This window comes from Trichosurus vulpecula, chromosome 9, assembly GCF_011100635.1.
Source record: "Trichosurus vulpecula isolate mTriVul1 chromosome 9, mTriVul1.pri, whole genome shotgun sequence".
Taxonomy (NCBI): Eukaryota; Metazoa; Chordata; class Mammalia; order Diprotodontia; family Phalangeridae; genus Trichosurus; species Trichosurus vulpecula.
The window spans coordinates 177,002,200-177,018,697 of NC_050581.1; the positions used below are offsets into that span (position 1 = coordinate 177,002,200).

General features: G+C 40.5%; 1 protein-coding gene across 6 annotated transcripts in view; it reads left to right on the forward strand.

The window, feature by feature from the left end:
• The window catches only part of MAGI1 (membrane associated guanylate kinase, WW and PDZ domain containing 1), a 709,255-nt gene that overhangs the window by 392,704 nt on the left and 300,053 nt on the right, over positions 1–16,498 (forward strand). For all 6 annotated transcript variants that reach the window (XM_036738388.1, XM_036738389.1, XM_036738391.1 and 3 more), the window contains exon 2: positions 11,150–11,266. In XM_036738388.1, coding sequence (XP_036594283.1) covers positions 11,150–11,266 — 117 coding nt within the window. The remainder of the gene's footprint in view (positions 1–11,149; positions 11,267–16,498) is intronic.

The following is a 16,498-nucleotide window of genomic DNA, read 5'->3' on the forward strand; positions in this document are numbered from 1 at the left end:
TTCAGTAGCTCCCCCTACTTTGAACAAACAATCAAAATGTTTTGAATTGTTTGAACTTTTTGGGGGGTGTTGAGAGGGACAAAAGAATGAGTGAGACTGAGCTTATTTGTTGCAGGAACCTGTTAGATATGATACTGCTAATAATGACAGCAGCCCTGTGCAATTTCTTTGCCAAGACACTTAGGAGTCCTTCCTCAGCTGAGTCAGTCTTGTGTGGTTATCCTGGGCAACAGCCCAGGCTGGTATTCTGGCTTTCCCTTGGGCTGGTATGGGAACATTTGGCCAAGAAAGCATTTGTTGTTTTTAGATGGGAAAAAGACCTTGGATATATCATTTAATTCAGGGGTTCCCAGACCCCCGACATCTTTGGTTTGGCCCCGAGGTTGACTTCATTGGCTAGAGGAATGCTTTTCCATATACTATATGTTACAAATAGGAATGAATAAATGAAGGCATTTTGGCAAAAACAAAGACCTTGATTGGCTTGAGGTCTCAGGTCATGGGGCTGAGTGGGTGGGGAGGGACAAATGGCTTATTTAAGCTCCTTATATTATAAGTTGACAGCTTATTTGTAAGTTTTGGGGAGGGGAAAAATGACTTTGGGGAATAGAGGAAACAAGAGACTTCCATAATGGGGGGAAACATCCTTGAGATCAATCCTTAATGGAAACACCACATCCTTCAATGAACATTTTTTAGTCCAATGACTGCCTTGTACAGGACTGTCTCATGTACATGTGTGGATAAGTCCTCTGCTGACATCCTCCAGTTGCCTTAGTATGATGTCAAGGTGACCCTGGGCTCTCTGTAGCTGCCCTGTTAAGCTGAAAAGGCTTCGAGTATGAGCTCATTAATAGATTACCCTTCTGTAGCCCAAGAACCAGCCTAGCTCAATTCAGAAACATTTGGCCTCTGGGGGTTGACCATCAGGTAATGAACTTGGGATCTACATTTACTCATGAAACTAAAGGCCTTGAGGGGTTTCTATCTGCAATGGTGTTGAGGACTCACATAGATCAAATCACTGACCTCTTGAAGTATTGATGTATGTGATGGAAGGCTGTGTGTCAATTATTTATTTAGCGACCATAGACTAGTTCTCAGCATGTGTCCTTTTATAGTAACCTAAAAAATATTGACTTTGTGCTATCACAAGAAAAATACCATTTGCACATCAAAATATAACTGTGCAATACTATATACAAAGTAAAAAGTACTCTGACATGGTTGAAGATGGTAACAATAATTGGTCCAACCATTTTGGCAAATTATTTGGAATTATTCAGGAAAAATTACTAAACACCCTTTGACCTAGTCATCTGCCTATCTGTCCCGAGGAGGCCAAAGACAGGAAGAAAAAGTCCCATGTATATCAAAATATTTGTGCCAAAAGTACCCTTTTGGAGGGGAAAAGAAGGGAACAAATTGACAATGCATTGAATGAGAAGTGATGAAACAATTGTGGTATGTGAATCTAAAGGATTACTATTATACTATGAGAAAGAACAAATCTGAGAAATTCCGATAAACATGGAAAGACTTATGCTAGCTGATCTAATGTGAAGTTACCATAACCAGGAGCCCTTACTCGCACAATGCCTACAGTTCTTCAAATGAGAACACTAATTATGGCTGAACTCTGATCACTTATAATGACCATTATTGGTCCCAGAGAACAAATAATAACATGTGCTCCCCTCCTCTCTTTGGGAGAGAGTGGGGCATGGTTTATATATGTATGAGTATGTGTATATGTATACGTATACACACATATATACATACCTACACTTCACACTCAGTTGCTTCCTCATTTTTTTCTTATAAGGGAAGATGGGGGGGAAGTATGGAGAAATGACAGTGGTCTTTTTTAAATGATATTTTTATTTAAAAGATGTCAAATTAAATATTCCTTAACACTTGATTCTTTTGTCCATTTCTCCATGCCTCTGTTTCCTTTTCCTTTCCTCTTGCGTCTTCATTTCTGTTCCCTTTTTTCTCTGTGTTCTCCCTCCCTCAGAAGGTTCCTGGTGGGGAGGTGAAAAAGGCACATGAGGAAATGAGTATTTGGTGAAAAAACCAAAAATATCAAATGAAATAATTTTATATTAAAATGATTTAAAGGGACATATTGGAAAGTCTATGTGAAGGATGAGATGATGTGTTTTAGCACAAACTTCCTTTGTTCTTGCTTTTATTTGCATTCTCCTTTCTAAGAAGGAAGCTGGTGCATTCACTTGGTCTAAGTGAGTCAGATTTCATGCTTACCCTTTGCTCTGTGGGCACGTAACATATCAGGAATGAGAAGCCATTATGTTTGTTGTCATATGTCCGCTTGCCTGCCTGCTTTCTACTCCAGAAAAGTGATCCTTAAGAAAAATGCTTAGCTATGACCTGCAAGCCACACCAGTGATGAAACCAGCCTGGCAGATGTGACATGCTTGACTTCCATAAATCACTTTCCTATGTCATGGTTGGCATATGGACAGTGAGTGTCCTAATTATTGGGTGGCTTTTACAGCCCCATTATTTATAATCACTTTGAGATAGCAGCTGGAAGACTGGGATGGAATGGAACAAAATGACAGAGCGTGAAAAATATTATCGTTTGTGGAACTATTGGGATTAGGAATATTTCACAATGATGCTATTTGAGTATAAAGCTTCCAAAATGACAACTCTTCCACCATTTAAATACTCGGTTCTGGCGCAGACATTTTCCTATTCTGAAAAGGACCTCATGGAACCCATAATTCCCTCCAAGGAAAGGTTTAAATGGACTTTTGTTTACAAGATCTTTTCTAATCTCACAAATTGTTACATTGTTTGCATCGTGTTTCTTTGTGTCATATTTACTTATCCATGTATAAGCTTTTTCTCTTCCCTAGAATACAATGTAGGGACTCTTCATTTTTGTCTTCACATCCTCAGTGCCTGGCACAGTGCTTTGCACATAGTAGGAACTTTAAAATTGCCTCTTGGATTAGATTGGAGTCAATTGATCATTTTTGTGAGAGTATGAACCTTGACACGTGTTCTTAACTAAATGCATTCATAGTGTGTTACCTGATGTGACAACCTTGCCAATATTAATAGCCATAGTCCAGTCATGCACATTGATTATGCAATTTTTGATCAGGCTATGATAGGAAAATTTATTTTAATTAAGAGCATGGCATAATAAAAATGATGATAATAGTAATTGTGATAATGATTTCATTTGAGCCTCAGAGTATCTCAGTGAGGTAGCTACCATGGGAAACTGAGGTTCAGAGAAGTTATATGACTTGCCCAAAGACTCACAGCTATTAAGTGGCAGAAGGGATATTCCAACTCATTCTCCCTGATGCCAAGTCTCCCCTTGCTGCATCAGGGGTTGCCAACCTGTTTCAGTGCTCCTTTAGTAAATTTTCTAGTACCCCCATACAGTATGAGGACAGCTAGGTGCCACAGTGGATGGAGCACCTAGCTTGGAGTCAGGAAGACCTGAGTTCAGATCTGTCCTCAGACACTTATTAGCTGTGTGACCCTGGGCAAGACACTTAACCATGTTTGCCTCTGTTTCTCATCTGTAAAATGAGCTGGAGAAGGAAATGGCAAATCTTGGCTGAGAAAACCCCAAAAAGAGTCACGGAGACAGACAGGATTGAAAATGACTGAACGACAACAGCATCATTCAATATAATAAAAACATAAATTCTATGGTTTGTCACTCATATCCACACAGGAAATCAAGAGATTGATTTCAGCAGGATGATAGTTATTAACGAAATATTCTATGTGCCCATGGCATGCATCTTACCTCCACTGGGGTATGTGTACCCAATTCGGTACCCCTGCCCAGTTCCTTGCTGTATTTTCTGGCTCAGTTTTCTCTTTCTGGAGGTGTACCGGGAAGTATTGTAGTGCTTTGTTGACTCTGAGCCCCAGATGGGTATTTGGGAATTTCCCTCACAAATGTCCAAGCTTTCAAAGGTGGAAAATTGTGCTGTCCTCCCTAAATCTTAGGTTCTTCAATATTTCCTTGCTGTCTGAACTCAGATTTGATGATAATGTCTTCATAGTCAGCCTGTTAAATAAGCTCCCAATCATTTTCTAATTGTGGGGTTTACCCATCGTCCCCTTTTGCCTCTGTGAGGCAGATGTATCTCACGGCTGCCTGAGCAACCTCTTATATTCACCAAGGCCCCCGAAGGTGGTATTTCTCCCTTTTGACTCTGCACTGCCCTTCCTGCTTTCAGTCTTATTTAGGTGTGGACATCTTTCCCCTATGTAAGCTCCTGGTGGCCAAGGGCTGTTGTTCAGGATTTTCTTTGTATTTCTACTGCCTAGCACAAAGCCTGGCACAAAGGAGGCCCTTGGTAAATGTTGATTTGGTTGACAGTTCTTCTCCTTGAAACAAAGACTGGTCTTTTTCTCTTTGATCCAGTTTAATTGAGTGAACATTTTTAGAGCACCTACAGTGGAAGTGCCATGTAGTTAATAGCAATAGTGTTCTACCAAAGGCCTTGAGTCATGCAATAAATCAATGTATCCAAAGCATCACAGCTGATGGTCACCCAAAGGGCAGCAGGGAGGCTCTCAGAGGACACGAGTGGCAGTGACCACTAATGATGAATGGTTCAAAAAAATAGCATAAAGGAAATTATCAGAGAAATGAATGAATGTGACTTGACATGGGCTGGTCATAGAGGAAGAAGGAAAGCAAGTTGATGGATTGACTGTAGGCTTTCCTGGTACCCACACAAGGTCAAGATAAGTGGAGGAAGCAATCCTGGATGTTGGTGGTACCCTCCATGAAGCATTTGCTTATAGGAGAAAATAAAGGTCATCCAGGATGGGGGTACATAGGGTATGATTTCCATGAGAAGTACCCTTATTAATGAGGTAACAGTTAAAAAAAATTGTCACTTTGATATAAGTGAATCTATATAAATCCTTCTTTACCTTCTTATCTTATCTGATTCTTGATTATATCCTTCTACAAAGGATAATGCCCATTATGCTAGGGGCCTTTTTTGAGATCTTTTAACATTTCATAGATACCAATGGAGCATTCAATTTGTCTGTTTGTTATCATTCCTTATTCTAGCACACTAAAATGCTTGTTGACTTGTGGTCTATGTCCCTGGCTCCTTATTTCTCTGTTGATGAGAAATGGACTCCCTCAGGTCAAACCCTTTCACTGAACATGGCTGCTGGTCCGTAGTCTTTGTCTTATGCAGAATCTGGTTGATGTTTGACTTATAAGGCTGTTTTATGAAATTTTCCCAACGTTGTTCAGAATCTATGAAATTTTGCCTCCGTCCTCCTGCTGCATGGATGTTTATTTGAATTCAGTTTATTACCTAGGTGATCAATGCCAGCTTGAGGAGTAAATTGGGGAGAAGGGTGAGAAACAGTTGCGCTTATGACTCCGAATGTCCAGTTGTTCAATGCCGGTTGGGTTGCAGATTACACTTGCATAAAAACAGATTATTATTAAACAGAGTAAATGTCACAAAGCTCAAGAGTAAAATGCTTAAATCCTGGGGCTTGTGTCTACAAGAAAGGTACATTGGAGATCATAGCTTATTAACTTCTTTCTAGGAATCTAGTGAAATTTCTACATACCATTTTGATCTAAATATAGAGTAAAACTGCCTTCCTACCCCCACCCTCAGTTTTGACATCTTAAAAACCTGTGTATGGCCTTAATCATAATGCCATGGGTAGAAAAGATGGAATTTAAGTTGAGAATTTGCTACACATTGGTAGCTTAAAAAAATAAGACATTTCTAAAGTGCTTTATAGCTTTCAAAGCTTTTTTTTTCCTCTCAATTATTTAAGGTAGGCAGTACAGCTATTATTTTCCTCATTTTACTGACAAGGACACTGAGGCTCAGAGAATTTGGGTGAGCTGCCCTTGTGGACACAACAACAATGACAAGCTTTTATTAAGCACCTATACTTCATTTCAGCTACTGCATTAGATGCTGGGGTCCCAGAGACTGCAGTGAAACATTACTTGTCCTCCAGGAGACTACGTGCTCTCGTGGGAAATGAGATACACACATATACAAAGTTCATACAGGAACAATATACATTAATATCAAAAGAGGGTTATTGGAATGGGGGGAGGGGGAAAGCGGTGAGGGTCAGAGGAGGCTCTTCTGCCAGGAAGCACCGGGGAGTTTAATGCTTCACCTCTAGTCACAAAAAGGTGGTATGTGGCAGAGACAGAACTTGAAGCCAACTCATGGGCTACTGAATCAAAATGGAAAATGAAAGTTCTCAACCAGCAGAAACACAGCGTTTTGCCACACTTGCACTCATAACCATGGTATAGGAAGTGCCAGAGCTTCCACTTTGCTAACTTATTAGCCTTTTAGAATGTGTGCTGTAACAAGGAACTCTATCCCAGGACTTGCTTGGAAGTCCTTCAGCATAAGGGGTGGGGGGTGGGGGAATATATTGATTTGACCCAAGTGCTCAGCCCCATGCTGTGTATGCTGCTACTAAACATTGAACACCATCATGGAAAATGTGCTGCATGCATCTGTCCATACATGAAAATTGATATAGCTCAGAAGTATGCCAAGTGGAGAAAGAACCAAAGGTATGTCAAGCAAGTAATCACGAATAGGCTTGAAACAACCCAATAATGGGTCAATTTCCACTAGTGTTTGTTCATATTTAATTATTGCCAACCTCTATGCTACCAGCATATCATCTTCTGTCAATGGCAAGACAAGAACCAAATACATAAACAAACCACATACGTGAGCAGTCCAGAAACTATTTTTTTTTTTAGTGAGTGATTCAATGTCACTACCCAAAGCTCATTAGTGTGAGCTCCAAGAGACTAATACAAATGCCTCCCCTTTGGCTTCCTGAGAACTGAGTAGAATTGGAATTCTCCCATAGTGCCGAGTATCATGCTGTGGAAGCTGGTCGTTTTTATTAAGAAATTTCAGACAAGGTAGATTTAAATACATTAAGTTCCCACCAGTTTCTGAGTGAATATATAACTAGTTAATTTGTATACTGATTTACTGTTCTCAGCATCAACCCCAAAGCTTGATTCAGCTCACGTTCCTTATAAATCTGAGCTGCTGACATGACACAAATCTCCCTGCTTTAATATTGCTACTATCGGATAAGCCCATTTCTTTAGCCTTAATAAATTTAGCATTTTCTAAAACTACAAATGTTCTTGGGAGAAAGTGTGTGCTGAAGCAAAAACCACCTGAACATGTGATGACTTTACAGGTCATTAGAGAAATGGTCCCTCATAGGTGACAACTTGAGAAGGATAGAACGTACAACCGTAGTGGTAATGAGATTTCCTTATCCAGCCCTTCAAGTATGGCAGTCAAGCCACCCAAACAGGCCACACAAGCCACAAGTGTGGTCAAGCCTGGAGATTGCATGGTTATATTTTGTCTTTTGGTTCAAAATTAGATTGGGTCAAGTGACCAAAAGTTTACTCTCTAGAGTAAACTTCATTAATGAGAGAAAGAGAATCCAGAACTGTTTTTGATATAATCAGTATATTGGTTTCTCCCAGCAGGTATAGTCATCATTGACAGAACACACTAGATTCAAATACTAGCCCTGAACCTTGTTGTGTGACCACAGGAACACAACCTCCGAATCTGTCTGCTCTTCCATAAAATAGCCACACTTAACCTCTGAACCTGTTTGTTCTTCCACAAAAAGGGAAAACAAGAGGATTGTTGTTAGGTTCAAATGAAATAACTATGGGTAAAGCATTCTGCAAACTTTAAAGCCCTTTGAAATGACTGGATTTATGACAAGGAAATCACATCCCTTCACACACCATTACCTAAGAGGTGATGTTTCTCCTCTGTGTGGGGTAGATGATAGCATAATTGAAGCAGTCTGAACAATTAACTAGTTTTTTGGAAAGGAAGGGAGAATTTTCACTTTAAATCATGACAAGGTCCAAGAAGTGTTCATAGGGTCATAGACTGAAAGTTGAATGGCATGTTATTGACCATCTATTTAGGCTCGTTGCCTCATTTTACAGAAGGAGAAACTGAGATCTAAACATGTTTAGCCAAGATCCCACCCCCTACTGAGAATCAGACATAGTATTTGAACCCAAGTGGATTGTAAATTTAGACTTGGAAGACCACTCAAAGGCCATTTAATCCTACCCCATCATTTTGCAAATGAGGAATTTAAATCCCAGAGTGACTTGCCCAGGCTCACATAGCAAGAGGAGAGATGGGATTTGAGCCTCATGCTTAGACTGTCAATAATTAAATCTGGACAAACACTGGTGGAAATTGACACATTATTGGGTTGTTTCAAGCCTACCCATGATCACTTGCTTGACATAGCTTTGGTTCTACCTCCACAGATGTATTTCTGAGCTGTGTCAGTTTTCATGTATGGATAGACATTATGTGGTACATTTTCCATGATGGCATACAATGTTTAGCAGCAGCATACCTAGGATGGGGCTAAGCATTTGGGTCAAATCCCATCTCTCTTGCTAATTTGTGACCCTGGGCAAGACACTCTGGGCTTTTGGCTCCAAATCCTTCCTATATACCGTGCTTTCTCATTTCTCTCCTTCATTTCCAAATGCAAAATTGCCTTTTAAGAAAGCCTGGAGCCTTTCTGGACCACATTCCACTTTCCTAATTTCCTGCTGTATGTTCCCCTGGCCATTAACACAGAAATCTTAGATTTCTAAGAAAATGAAGAAGAAGTTATGTTTTTGTGACAGGTCATCACTCTTGCAATTTAATATCTTGTTGGATCACTGCTCTTGACAATTAGGGGAAGATTTATAGAAGTGTCCCCTGAATAATTGGCAATTAATTTCAGATCAAATGCCCAAAATGATGATACTCTGCAGAATACAAAGGTTGGGATTTTTTTTCTCACAAATGTCATGGAGCATAGAGTAAATGTTAACAGGCAGCAGCCGTGTTAACTGTGGCCTTTTACATGTCTGTGGTGTAGAGGGCATTTGGGGTTTTATTATCATCAACTCTGGGCCAGGTTTCTCAATGCTTCATCCTCTTTGAAAGTTTGATCAGAGTTGGCCCAGTGGTCTTTGTTACTTTCTATATCCTTTTCAATGTACATCTGGTGTATCTTAACCTGTATATTACATGATCCCAGAATCCCTTGAGGTGTGTAAGGGAACTGAATCAGCAGTGATTAGTTTGATTTCCTGACATTGAAGTCTACCATGCAGCTGATTGTATGTACTTTGATTCCATATTGCAATTAACAGATTTTTTTAGTGCCTTCTATACATCTGACCCTGTGCTGTGTGACAAGGAAAATATAAATGTCTAGACTTAGAGAAGGTAGGGCACTCTATAGGTAAATATGGATGCTACTGTCCGAATTGTAGGATAGCCAGATTTGATGGGACAGCCTTTGATGAGTGACTCATCTTTACTTATCATTGCAAGGTTCGAAAAGTATTTTGTATCCATTAATCTCATTCTGTCCTCAGGACATCTCTACAAAATAGGGGCTGTTCTTGTGCCCATGTAACAGGTGAGGGAACTGAGGCTGTAACAACAGTTTGGCTAGCAGCTGCTGCTGAGGTGTAAGACCCAACAAGACCAGCAACACAAGCTGCCACTACAGGTTCTTTGATCTGCTTTACTAAGGAAAGTAACTTTAAGGGGTTAACAATCTCACTTTAATCAAACATACAAATATCATTTGCTTAGTTCAGGTGGAGTTTTCTTACTTGGGAGTTCCCTGTGCAAGTGAAATCACAGATATAATCTGAAGGAGATAGGACAAAAGGTACAGAGCAGAAGTTGGAGTAGTGTTCTGTGCCAAAGAGAGTGGCAGGGTGTCTGTCATGAATGGATGTGAAACATGATCTGGGGCTGGGTAGCTGTAATGGGTTAGGTGAGTTGAACCTCAGGATATTGGGACAGCTCAGCCCCAGGGCAGAGTTCCAAAACTAAGATGATTAACTTACCCAAAGAGGGCTAGAGGGTGGAGCTTATCCTAAAGCCTTCCTTTATAGAGGGCTTAGCCCATAGGATGCCATTTTCTACCTGCAACTTGGCTTGGGAACACCATGCTCCACCACTGTTCTTCCCAAGATCACCTTGAAATCTCATCTCCATGCAGACTTATTCAGATTGTGATGCTCAATACCTTCTCAACTCACCCTCAGTTGCCTTTCCCTTCTGATGAGGGACCTGGAGAGTAGAGAATTGAACTTCTTCCAAAGCCTTCCTTTATAGAGGGCTCACAACTTTCTTAGTAACTCCAGTTCCCATCAACAGCTCTGCTTGACTTCCATTCCCCCCCACCCCACCCGCCTTCCTGTTGTGTATTGTTCTCCCCCATTAGATTGTCAGCTCCTTGAAGGCAAGGGATTGTCTTTTTCTCTTAATTGTATCCCCAGCACTTATCATGCCAGTTATACTTTTCAGTCAAGTCTGATTTCTCATGTGACCCCATTTGGTATTTTCTTGGCAAAGATATTGGAATGCTTTGCCATTTCCTTCTCCAGATCATTTAAAATTTTTTTTTTCCCAGCTCATTTTACAGATGAGGAAACTAAGGCAAACAGAGTAAAATGACTTGCCCAGGGTCACACAGCTAGTCCAAGGTCAGATTTGAACCCAGGACTCCAGATCTGACACTCTGTCCACTGTGCCACCTAGCTACCTCATACAGTAGGCACTTAATAATTATTTATTGAACTGAAATTGAATTGGATTGGAGGGAGGTATGGTCTCTGGAATTCTAGTCTGGAGGGTACTCCTCAAGAGGATAGGGTAGGGTGGGGGAAAGCATAAGCAAGGCTAATGGCAAGATGTTCATGATGGATAGCTGTGAATTATTATTTTTAGGTGACAATTATTTAAGTGACATTTACTTGGACAAGCAACTTTTTTGTGTTTCACAGGCTCACTTGAATTCTTGGTTATTGCACCCCTTTAATTTCATGCAAAGTCATGGTTGTTACTCAGATCAAACTGGTTGGCCTTATGCCATGCTGGCCCAGTTCTTGACCTCTTTCCTAAAGAAGATTTTGCCTGATTAACATCATAATGAATGGTGGCTGGACTCTTTATGTTCAGTGGTCTAGGATTGAAATGGAATCCCCATTTTTCTAACTATTTTCATGTCTATGTTGGTTTCCTTACAGGAAGTCGACTGAACAAGGATCTGAGACACTATCTCAATCAGCGTTTTCAGAAAGGATCACCAGATCATGAGCTGCAGCAGGTCATAAGAGATAACCTTTACCGCCATGCTGTGCCTTGTAAGTACTCAATGCTGCCTTCAGCCTTACTGGGCAGAGATTGAATGATGAGAAGTGAAATTGACATTTTAGACTGTCATCAGTACTTTACACTGTTGGGAGAGGTGCTGCCTAAAGAAGGATCAGGATGTCTGGTTTTGGTGTATTGGTATTTGGAGAAGTAGTTTTTGTCCCCAAGAAGAAGAAGGGGCATTATTGTGAACAGTAAAAGGGTCTAGAACAATAGAGTGAAGAACATTCTAAGTGAATGACAGATCCTTGAGATTGTGGCTAGAGCTGATGCCTGGCAGTCTGGAAAGTAGAATTGACAGGACTTATTTAGACTGAAGGTATAGTCAAAATAGGGACAACGTGGTGTTGTAGAAAGAGTGTTGCATGTGTACTTAAGACAGACCTGGGTAAAAGAGAAGCAAAGTAGGGGTAATAACTCTTTCTTTTCTCCTCTCATTCACCATACCCCAAGCACAGGTCCTATCTATTATGTGACCTCATATCCTTGTGCAGTGAGTGCTGACAGCTAAGTGACCCTGTAGGTGAAGCTTTGGAGTTGGAATCAGGAAGACCTGAATTTGAGTCCTGCCTTAGACACTTACAAAGTGACCCCAGGCAAGTCACTTAAGCATGTTAAACCTCTATTTCCTCATTTGTCAAATGAGGATAATAATACAAATTTGTTTGAAGATCCAATGAGACAACTTTCATAAAATGCTTTGCAAAGCTAGCTATTATAGATGGGTCTAAGAAAGGAATTCACTTAATTTCATTCTCAGTAAAGATGGAAGGATGCAGATGCTTTGATTGGAATGATTTCCATAGTGAATAGGATACTGGACTTGGAGTTCAGAAAAATCAGAGTTTGAATCCTGCTTTCTTTCTTATCTGTAAATTGAAGGGTTAGACTCAGTGACTTCTAAGGTCTTTTCCATTTCAAAATCTATTGTTCTATGATCTTATTTAGAATCCTCCAACCTTTTCTGAGTCTGTGAATTGGGGTGTGGGATTCTGCCTTCCAAACATTGTTACTCACATGCCAAAGGAAGAAGGTGAACTGTCAGCTGACTATAGTTTGTTTATATTAGGAGGATGGAGTCCAAGTGGCACTCACAGGTGGTACTAGGGAATAATAAATGGACTCCAGATGATCTTATTTAGGAAGAGTTCCTTTAAAAACATTATTTAGAGTAATGAATCCTTTTTTCTTTGGTTACCCTGAGAAAAAGGTCCTTCTTCAGAAATCATACTGAGCCGTCAAGTGAGTAACATGCTTTTATTCAACTTTCAAATACAGTAGAATAGGTTAAGTGAGAGTTAAGCATTTAAGGTCTTTGGGTAGTTAATCAAACTTACCTCTCAGCTCATAGGCAAGTAATTGGAGAATAGAGCCATTTGTCTGTACAATGAGAATCCTCAAATTATCAAATTTTACACGTGGATGGGTACCCCAGTCCATTATATTCATCTTGAAACTTCAGGAAATTTTCACAAATGAGTCTGACCAGCTAGCAACTGCTAAAAGCAAGAACTTTAATGGTCTTATTTTTAGCTTACACTAGGGAAGGCATAGGTGCTAACGTGAGTGATCTAAGGGTGGGCAGGAGCTGTCAAAACCACTAGAGAGGTCACTGAAACTTGGGTCTTGGGGAAGGCTAGGGGTGGGGAGGTGCTGGTTTCAATGGTGGTCCTATTCGAAGCTGCCCTCTCGACTTGACCTACCATGTTCATTAAGTCCTCCACTGATTAAATGAGTGAAGATGCCAGGGTCTTTTCTCATCCCTCTGTCAATGACAGTTGGCTGGTGGGTTTTCTAGGGAGGGCTTGGTTCTCATTCAGACATCTGATTGATTCCCCATCTCTGATGTAACATATACCCAAGATTAACTACCGTGAGAGACCTAGATGTTTGAATTCAACACATGGGAGTTCCCAAGTATAGGAGATCCTTGACCAGGGTGACCAGTAGGGTGGGGAGAGTGGCTGGAGGACAAATTGTGTCCAACTCAGAGCTGGCCTATTACATGTGAGCTTCATGGATCTCAGAGCAGCCCCCAAATAATCAGAAGTTCTAACTGTATATTAACCATGAAGAAACTGAGTGGTTGAATGAATTTACCAATAACCTGACTAGTAACAGAGCAAGATATGATCCCAAATCCATTGAGGCAATAAATAGTAGTGGACAGGGCATTGACAATCGGAAAGACCTGCATTCAAATCCTAACTCTGTTACTTACTTGCTATCAGACCAGCAGCAAGTTACTTAACCATTGTGTGCCTCAGTTTCTTGATCTGCTAGATTTATGATCCTCTGAACTCCAAGTTCTTTCCACCAGTTACTAAGCCACATTGCTGACTCTCTAAGGATGTTGAAAGTGAGTTTAGACTTATTCCCAGGAATGGCAAAACTGTCTTGGATCAAAAGAGAAGTTGATTTGGTGGTATAATTGTTGAAAGTCGGGGGCCCTCCGATGGTGCTTGTCTCTAAGCACAGAGTGGCTTCATTAGAATTCCAATTGCATCAGCCATTTCTATAGGTCTGTATACTCCTCCTTATGCGTTTGTATCCATGACCTCTCATTGCAACCTTGGCATCTAGTTAAGGCTGGTATTCTCTTCCCATGTTTATGCCTGAAGAAGCTGGGAAGCAGGTGAGATAATTCAGCAAAGGCCACGCAGCCAGGTAGGTAGTAGCGGAAGTGGGACATCTGCCTTCTAATCAAGGGATCTTCCCCGCTATAGGACAGGCTGCCTTTTGTGCTTGCCTGAACGTAATGCTTCCTCTGAAGGCGATGCTAGATGTCTTAGAGACAGAAGGGATCTCGGAGGTCATTTATTTAATCCCCCAGTTTTATAGGAAACTGAGGCCCAGGTTGATGAAGTGATTGGTCAAGGTCGCAAAGCTACAAGTGGGAGAGCAATGATTCTAATTCAGATCTCTAAAGAAGCAAAACATCCTCTAAGTTAAAGGATAGAAGCAACATCCACAACAACACTTCTTTTAGTCTTTATTTGGGACTTCATCAATGTAGGGGCCTCCCTGGTGAGGAAACACCCTCCACCAGTGCAGATTAGTGGTCATACTGTTCTTTATAGTCTTAAAGAGAACAAGAACCTTGAAAGGTTAAGTGATTTGCCAAGAGTCATTCAGCATAGTTGAGAGCGATGGGTGTGTAGCACAGTGCCTGGCACATAGTAGGTGCTTAATAAATGCTGATTGACTACTGATGATGATGATGATGATGATTATCTCCAATTTACAGATGAAGAAACTGAGGCTCAGAGAGATTCCAGGGTTTCCCTAAGATGACCACAGTTTTGTGGAATTAAGCAATTGCGGAATCTTGTTCCTTTTCTGTTTAATGTTTCCTCTCCTTAGATTCCAATTTAAGAAACTAGGAATGAGGCAAAGGAGCAGAAATTCAGTTGCAGCATTTTGGGCGTTGCCAAGGTTACATTCTAAAATGCTTTCTATTGAGTCCTTCCTGATTTATTGGACTTGACTCTAAGCTAAACTGCTTGATTTTAAGCTTAGCAAAGCCTTTGATTTAGGAATTGGGTAAAAATGATTTCAGCCTCTTAGAAACAGTGGAAAATATATTTTGTCCATGCATGCATAAGGCCATCTATATTCGGGTTTCATTTCGATGTAATGAGTAGAAAACTTGCAAAGACAAAAGTGTATCCCTGCTGAGAGGAAAATCGGGTACCATTTCATTTTATATTTCTTTCCTCAATTGTGAAAAAATTTCCCAAACAACTCTATTTCAGATTTGGGTTGAGAATCAGCAATACAAGCAGGAAAACCAATGAGTGACCGTTGTGGGCCCAGAGAGTCTTCTTGCCACATATGTCTCTTGGTTTGGATTCCTTGGCCACGTGACTTGTCAATCTTTAAGTTCTTGGCCAATCTGTAGGGCCAGTGGATTGAGAAGTCTTGTTTTTAGAAAACAGAGTCCCTAGCTTTTTAGTAAATAAGCTCAATCCAAGGATACAGGCCACTCAGATTGAGCATCCCCATACTGTTTGCTTCCTGTTCTTGTGATGTAAAGAGTAAATTCAGTTCAATGGAAGGTTATAGTAGAAAGAGCTCTGGATATGGAGTCAAGGTCTTGGGTTCAGATCCTAGCCCTTTGCCTACTACTACAAGTCACTTGTCCACTGTGGGCATTGGTTTTTGTTATCCATATAAAGAGGAGAGAGAGTGGACTCAGTGACCTCTAAGGTTCCTTGCAGCTCTAAAGCCATGATTCTCTAACGTACTCTGCAACGAAGTGATTGGCAGTCTGGGGAAGCTATCTCATCTTCTTATCCCCTATGCCATAGGACAGATATTCCCAATCTTTGGTGGTCTCTATACCTTTAGGTTTTCAATAATTCTTTCCCATGCTCTCCATTCATGAATGAAAGGAAATACATTCTAGAGTTTGCCATGACATACACATAAGAAATAAAACAGGTTGATTTTTTTAATCAAGAAAATTTGGTACGTGACATCAAATACTGTTGTTAATATCATAAAGTTGTTAAATGTTTATTAGAACAGTCAAATAAGTGAGACTCTGGATTCTGTTTCCCATCAACCAATGGTTTTACTCTTGGTGGAATTTCTTGTTTGTTCTGTTTCTTTTTTTTTTCTTTTGTATTTGAGACTAGGTTTCCCTATCTCAGCCTCTAAGTACAGTGGCCATTCATGGCCTAATCCCATGGCTGATTAGGATGGAAGCTTTGACCTGCTGTGTTTCTAACCTGGAACTGTTTGTCCTTCTCTGGACAACCTGGTGGCTCCCTATTCCCAGGAGCTCACCATATTAATGCTAGACTTAGTGGAGACAGTGATCAGGTTTATCCCCATTGCAGGTAAGACCTCCTGAGCTCAAGCAATCCACCAGCCTCTGCCTCCCCAGTTGCAGAGATAATGGCTGTGTGCCACCATGCCTAGTTCAATATTGTTTTAGGAAGAGATACCCACAATCAGATTTAATCTTCAACTAGCTTTTTGGCTTGGGACATGATAGAGGAGAGGACTCAGATTCACTGAAATAAGTTGTTATTAATGTAATTTAAGCATTTTGAACACATTCAGCAAGAAGGAGATCTGCTTCTTCAAGGGTATATAGAAAATGTTGTGACTTCATTGATTGAAAATGGATTCAGAGTTTCTGGTTTTTGCAGAGATCAGCTTATCTTTTACTGGGTCACTGTCAGTGATTTTTTTCTTGCCCAATAACAAAAGGG